General features: G+C 49.9%; 1 protein-coding gene across 3 annotated transcripts in view; it reads right to left on the bottom strand.

Moving 5' to 3' along the window:
- Positions 1-7,696, bottom strand: part of LOC102009183 (chromosome unknown open reading frame, human C9orf91) — a 34,641-nt gene that overhangs the window by 23,639 nt on the left and 3,306 nt on the right. For 2 of the 3 annotated variants that reach the window (XM_005382626.2, XM_013513249.1), the window contains exons 2-3: positions 5,152-5,335; positions 280-389 (exon numbers count right to left, since the gene is read on the bottom strand). In XM_005382626.2, coding sequence (XP_005382683.1) covers positions 280-389; positions 5,152-5,260 — 219 coding nt within the window. In that variant the 5' untranslated portion in view covers positions 5,261-5,335. Of the gene's footprint in view, positions 1-279; positions 390-5,151; positions 5,336-5,504; positions 6,303-7,696 lie in introns of those variants that run through there. The other variant, XM_005382624.2, reaches the window with a different exon arrangement.

Here is a 7,696-nt window from a genome sequence, read left to right on the forward strand (position 1 = left end):
GTGGATGGATGAGTGGATGGGTAGGTGGGTGGATGGATGGATGGATGGATGGATGGATGGATGGATGGATGGATGAATGGATGGATGGATGGATGGATGGATGGATGAGTGGATGGATGGATGGATGGATGGATGAGTGCATGGGTAGGTGGGTAGATGGATGGATGGATGGATGGATGGATGGATGGATGGATGAATGTATGGGTGGAAGGATAGATGGGTGGACATACAGACGGATGGTCAGGTAGAACACAGAACCCCAATGAAAGTTTCACTCACCTGAATGCCCCAGGCTTGCAGCTGCTCTTCTGCGGCTCCCAGGTCAAAGGAGATGGGTGCACAGGCATTGTCGACCCGGAGGACTGAGAGGACCTGGCCATTGTGCAGCTCTGAAAGCAGACGAGAGCTTCAGCTGGTGGAGTGAGAGCGACTCTAGAAGGTGGCATCACGAGGACCTTCTCGTGACAAGGGGGGGACAGGATGCGTCTCCTTGGGTGCCTAAGGACTGGATTTGACTAGAAAGCCCCAAGGAGGCAAAACTGAGGCAACGCAAGGAGGCTCCTCAGATACAATGTGCAACCGAGAACTTCCCAAGATGGTACCCTCCCCACAAAGACTGGCAGTGGTGAGTTCCCCATCACAGGGATGTATAAATGGAGCCTGAACCCCTAGCTATACTGAAGGCCTGGTACATATTTATTCAGGCACTACAAAAGAAGTTCAACTTCTCAACTTAAATTTCCAGTAGGTTCTGAGTCTAAGTAAGTTATGGTATAACTTACGGTATAACTGAGTCAAACTAGTTATGGTACAGCAACACCCCCTGCAAGATGTCCCTGCTCCTTAGACCCTGTGGATATGCCACTATCCATGGCAATGGGGAATTAAGGGTGCACAAAGGAGGAAGGTCACAGATCAGCATATCCTACATCACCTAGAGGGACCCAGTGTCATCCTGGGAGAAGAAAGAGGTAGAAGCAGAGTCAGAGGGAGATGTGACTGGTAAGAAACGCCCAGAGATGCACTGCTATTAGCTTTGACCAGGAAAGAAGGGATCACAAGCCAAGGAATGCAGGCAGCCTCTGGGAACTGGGAAAGGACAGAAAACCGAGTCCCCCACAGAGCCTCCAACAAGGAACACAGCCCCACTGAGTCCCTGCTGTCAACTCAGTGAAAACCACATCAGACTTCTGATCTCAGAACCTCAAAGAAATGCATCTGTGGCCTTTAGCCAGTAAGTGAGCCAAACTGCTAGTCATTGTGTTAAAGCAACAGTTGGAAAGTAATCCACTGACTTATTCGTAACCCTTCCCGTCGTAGTCCATTTTCTGCTGCTCTAACAGAATGTACCACAAACTGAGTACGTCATGCACAATAGCAGTTTCTTTGGCCCACAGTTTTACATGTAGGGAGTCCAAGATCAAAGTGCCAGCCCCTGGTGAGGGTCTCAGGGCTGTGTCACAACATGGCGGAAGGAGAAGTGAGCATGCACCTGAGAGAAAGAAGCTGGGCTGAACACATCCTTTTTTATTAGGAACCACTCTGGATGTAACTAACCTACTCTGTGCTAATGACATTACTGCACCACGGGGGCAGAGCCATCCTGACCCCATCACCTCTTCCAGGCCCCACCTCAACACTGAGACAGTGGCCATGGAGCTCCTATGTGGGTCTGGGAGGGGACACTCAAGCCACCATCAGGAGCGTCTTCAACACATTCAACACATGAGGTCTTTATTCCCTCAGAAGACACACATCAACCCAGGCTGGTCACCAGAGCTACCCAGACACTCGCTTCCATTGCTGAGACGAGGTTGGCCAATGAGAAAGGCCTGAAATGACATCCCCACAAGCCCATCTCTCTTGCGTCAGCTTCTGGATAAAGCGTTGGGCTCTCCTCCCCGCACATCCAGGGCTACGTGACCCACGTCAGCAGCCAGAGAGGTCATGGGCACGCCAGCCCGGAGCCACCAGGATCCCTCACTGGGCAGGCATGGCTGAGGACGCACTCTTGTACACGGTCTGTGGCCACTGGCTACACAATGAGACAGGCATGAACCGTAAACAGAGTCTCTCCTGGTCCAAAGCTCCTGTCACCCCTGCCAGGCTCCAGCCATACTGGATCATTCAAATCCAAACAGCTGATTCCACCTTCCCGGGATCCCCGGCCCACCAAGCAAGTTCCTGTCCCCTGCCTCACTCAGTCTGTCACTGACCATGCTGTTAGGGCCAATGAAATGGCCAGATCCACACACCTCCTGGCATCCTCACGGCTCCCTTAACCTTGCAGTAGGCTTCTCCAATCCACTCTTTCTCTTACAATGCATTCCCCACACAGCAGCCACAGCACAAATCTGATGACACCAATCGCTCAGGGAATGCTTTGTCTAGCTCCTGAACTCTGCTGACAAGAACCATTCTTACCATGCTGAAAGGAGAAAGCGCCTTCTTCTATCAGATTTACCTTGAGCTAAACCCATTGCTTTTGCTCCTGGAACATGTACTGTTCTCTCCTACCCCAGGACCTTTGCATATGATTTATACTCCCGAGAACACTTCCACCTAGCTTCTCCTGCTTAAATCCTGTATATGCAGGAGACTGGGATATAGCTCTGCAGCACAGTGCCTGTCTGGCAAGTGCAAGGTACTGAGTTCAATTACTGGTACCCTCTCCCCAAATCCTGTATATACTTTCCATACCAGTTTACCAATAACTTTTCCCAGGGGCCCTCAGGGACATTCTCAACTCATAGATCAAATCCTATAACCTACCCACCACTGCCTGCTGATCTCCACAGGCATCAAAGATAAATACATATGCATGCAATTGTTCCATTACACACATACCCAATGACTTGGTTAAGGTCTCTTTTCTTTCTCCACCACACTGTACACTTCCATATCGGACTGTTCACCACTGAATCCCCAGAGCTGACTTCAGTGCCTAGGACACATGTCTGATGCATAAACAAATTACTATGAAGCCAGGCATGATGGCACACGCCTGTGATCCCAGCACTCAGGAGGCTGAGGCAGGAGGATCACCATGAGTTTGAGGCCAATCTGGGCTACATAGTGAGCTCAAGGCCATCCTGAACTACAAAGCGAGAACCTGTCTTTAAGAAAAAAAAAAAATTAATATGAAAGCACTTTGGTCCCCAATCCTGAATCTTGACAGGATTTTTGTTTGTGTGACAAAGGTCTCACTATGTAGTCCAGGCTGACCTTGAACTCCGGGATGGCCTCAAACTCATGATCTAGCAACCTCAGTCACCTGAGTGCTGGGATTACAGGTATGGGCCATGACACTAGCTGCTAAGGTTCTTCTCAGGGTTCCATAACATTCGCAAGTCTGCATCCTGTCAAAAGAAACTTTATCTTTCTCCCGCTCCCTCTCCCTTCTCCCCTCTCCTTTGGGGAGGAGTGAGGGATGCAGAGAAAGCGCAGCCAGACAGGCTTGGGATTCCAATCACAGCCAGGCCTGTCACTAACATCATAAACTTAAAGCAATTTAAACCTCTGGCCTGTCCCCTCCCTTAGAGGACAGTCCCGGCCACTGCAGAGGACATTACCGGTCATCAGCAAGACGATAAAACCCAAGTATTTCACACAAAATAGATGCCCAATTATTGACCTGTTGTTGTCATAATTTAAAACCAAGCTAGTCAGAATTCAAAAGTTACGATAAACCAACAACGACTTATTTGTATTTGTTTTTTTTTTTAATCTTCCCACATCATCCCAGAAGCATCAAAAGTAGCTTCATAAAAATTAAATATAAAAAGATAAAGATGAAATGGAAGAATATGCAAATAAAGAAGACTAGACAAAAAGAAAATAAAGAACAGGCCCTGGGCGTGGGAGCCTAACTCTAAACCAGGCACTCGGCTGAGGCTTCCATCCCAACTTCCCTGACTCCTCCAGGACCCCTGAGGAGGTGGTGTCTGCAGGGAAAGGAGCGCTGTCCCAGCCTGGCTCCCCACTGCACAGCCGGCGTGAGAGCCCGGCACGCTCCGGACTCCCTCCGCAGCCGGGCTCTCTGCCCAGCAGGTGTTTGCAGAACACCGCAAAAATTTCCCGCTGTCTTTATTCACCTTTCAAACCAAGAGTTCTGGATTCTCAGCAACACTGGTTGGCCTCTGTCCCTTCAAAGGAGAACAGCAAGGCCTCCTTCAGAGATAGCTGCTTCTACACTTAGGCTAAGAAAGGCTACTAAAGGGGAAAAACAAACGCACACACACACGAAGGACAGTGCAGTTTCCTACAAGGGAACAAGAACTGGCTTGCCAAAAATCAGGAGAGCAAAGTCTTTAAAGTCCTGCAGGTAAATCACTCCGCTCCATTCCGTCCCACTGCTGGATGTGTACGTGTATAAACTGCTTCCCTAATTACACTACGCATAAAAGAAACCCTTGTTTAGAAGCAGCCAAGATGCAAACCCTCTCGGTGACCAGCCACATTCCTGTGGACGCCCCACAATGCACAGCGCTGCTTCCCCCGGCCTATACCTGGCACTCGCTCACTCATTCATTCATTCCTTCATTCAACGCCGTACTTACTGAGCACCTGCAGTGGGCCAGGCCCCATGCTGGGGCTGCAGATACACAGGCATTCACAGCACGGCACAAAGCCCCTGCCCTACTGCAGCTTACATTTTTTTTTTTCCAGTGGTGCTGGAGATAGAATCTAGGGACTCTCAAATGCTAGGCAAGTGTTCTACAACAGAAGGAACAGCATGTACAAAGGCCCTGTGGCAGAAGAGCGGGAAAAAGAACAGAAGGAGGGCAGCTGAAGCCATAAGGCAGGCCTTACAAGCTGGTGAATGACGGATCTTCACACTAAGTCCAATGGGAGACACTAAAGCGAAAGTGACACGGCTATATGTGCCTTTGAGAAAGACCCTTCCTGTTGCCATGGAGAGGAGGAATGCAGACCAGCTGGAAGGCACAGGTCAAGCACAGAGGGATGAAGGGAGGCAGGGATACAGAGAACCGGGTAGAAATGAAAGAAAGTGGCCCAGAAGTGATTCCAAAGCCACCCATCCTTATGAAAGGCCTCTCTGCGCCCCTCCACTGCCCCCAATCATGCAGCGTGTGCCCAGATCAGCGAGAGGCACAGAGGGAAAGGCAGAACGAAGGGCCACAACCTTACCTTGTCCCCACCTCGGAGGGCTCCCCCCAGGCAGCGTGCTCCAGCCAGGGGAGGAGGTGGGCAATGGGCTGGCTGCCCCACCGGGGTCCATCTGCGGCTCACAGGCCATGGCGGGGAGCCAGGGAGAATCTACTTCTTCCTGGAGCTGTGGTTCATGCTGGAGCGTCCGGCTCAGCTCCACTCCCTTTCAGAAAACAACACAAGAAAGAACTTCAGGAGGGAGCCTAAGGAGGCTGGGCTTCTCAGAGCTGAGGCCAAAGTCACAAAAGGCCAGGGAGGGGCACCAGAGTCTTTACGCTGACTTTGGTCTTTCTGACCAGGCTGAGGAAATTTCTTGGAGGAGAGAAACTAACCACTCTCTGGGCCTCAGCTGAGAACTTCCCTTCCAGTCTTACATCTTCTCCAGGTCGTGACACGCCACAGACCCACATGTCACTCAAAGGCTGACCAGGTCCCACTCGCAGGGGTCTGGAGCTTCTGCTCCCTTACTAAGTAGATGCCCCTGGTCACCAGGGAGGGGACAGGCATAGACATTATAGGAGGCTTGCTTCCTCAGAGGATCTCAAGGAGCTTCCCACAGACACTGCAGGAAAAACATCAGAGCGCATGAAACATACATTAGAAACAATGACTACCATGAAAAACAAAAATATCCAGACAGTCAGGCAATCAGGTTCCCTAGGTGAGACGGTGGAGGTTTGTGCTCAAGAACATGGACTCCAGAGTCAGACTAACCAGGTTAAATCCCAGCCCCACTACTCATTAAGGAAACTTAGGCCCATGATTTAACCTCAGAGCGCCACCTCTTCAAATCAGGCAGCTCTCCTCACCAGACCTCTAAGCCTCTGCAAAGAATGTACGAATGACAAGTACAGAGGACATAAGGCATAGCTGAGTGAGGTGGTCACACCCATCATCCCAGCACTCTGGGAGGCTGAAGCGAGAAGATCGAAAGTCAGAACCCAGCCTTGTGAAATTTAGCCACTTAGAGAAACTCTGCCTCAAAATAAAAAAATAAAAAACAGGGCTGAGGAAGTAGTTCAGCGCAAAGGTCCTGAAGTCAATCTCCAGGACCACCAAAGTCACTAAATTAAAGGACATACAGCAGCATCTGCAAACAAAGATGCAAAAAATGAGATCAGCTCTGTAGAAACAAATTGTTCACGAGCCAGGCGTGGTGGCACATACCTGGAATCCCAGCCCTCGGGACGCTGAGGCAGGAGGATCGTTGCAAGTTGCAGACCAGCCTGGGCTACAAAGTGAGCTCAAGGCCAGCCTGAACTGCATAGCGAGACCCTGTCTCAAAGAAAAAAAAAAAAAAAAAAAAGAAACAAATTGTTCAGTTGCTGTTTGGAGATTTGATAGAACTTCTGTACCTGGGCCAAGAACTGCATTTTGAGCTTCCAAGTGGCCAGAGCTAACAGGGAAACAGCATCAGTTAAACAGTTACCTGTAAGGAGAATAAGTAAATGCAAACGGGAGCCTTTGGCTCTAAGAGATGTTGGACACTCCTTCAAAGCCTCCAGAGCCAGTGCCCTAAGCCACTTTCCTTATCAAAACCAATGGCACTCTTTATGGGTGTCTCTTGGATGAAAAACTGAAACTCTAAGCCACCTGCTCTGGCGGCCACTTGCACTGTACCCTTTTCATGTGTCACCTAGGAATCTGAGAATTTCCCCTTGCCACGTAAAAGCAGGTTGAGGAATGGCACCCAAGCCTGCTAAAAGTCCTGCCCAGAGCCCGCCAGAATCTGCTTCCACTGCCGTGGTTGGCGGTATTGGGGAAGCCGTGCAGGGTCTGGGTGGCCATTGTTACAGCAAGCTGCTCCCAGGACACTGTCCCTGGTCAGGGCCCCCACAGGGGAACCTGACCTTCATGTTCCCACCACCTTCTGCCTCTCTCAACACTTAACACAGCACCAGCTACATGATGTGTTGGGCCCAGTGCAAAATAAAAATGTAGGCCCCTTGTTCAGAAAGGGTGAATCTAAAGATGCTAATAGCAACCAAACCAAACTGGGGGAAGGCTGTCAGTGGGGGACCCGTAAGCTGGTTACATAACACCTGAAGCTGGCCCTGACTTTAAGCTCCAAAAGGTTACTTAGGAGTCCTGTCTCCCAACAAAAATACATAAAAGATAGAACCAGGTGTGGTGTAATCCTAGCACTCTGGGAGGCTGAGGCAGGAAAACTGTAGATCAATCACAGGTCAGGCAACTTACTGACATATCAAACCCTGTCTCAAAAGTAAAAACTAAAAGTAAAAAAGGGGCTGGGAATGTACCTCAGTGCGATACTCCGTTCAATTCTCAGTGCTAGGGAAATAAAAAGGATAAATAAAAGATCTTTAAATTAACAACGGTCACAGGCTTGCCCAGACTTTCTCTACAGCCAGAAAGCTGCAAAATGTTATAAAGAGAATGAAGACTTTAAGCCGGGCGTGGTGGCGCACGCCTGCAATCCCAGCACTCGGGAGGCTGAGGCAGGAGGATCATTGTGAGTTCGAGACCAGCCTGGGCTACAAAGTGAGCTCAAGGCCAGCCTGAA

This window comes from Chinchilla lanigera, unplaced genomic scaffold (assembly GCF_000276665.1).
Source record: "Chinchilla lanigera isolate Chin_1 unplaced genomic scaffold, ChiLan1.0 scaffold00018, whole genome shotgun sequence".
Classification (NCBI taxonomy): Eukaryota; Metazoa; Chordata; class Mammalia; order Rodentia; family Chinchillidae; genus Chinchilla; species Chinchilla lanigera.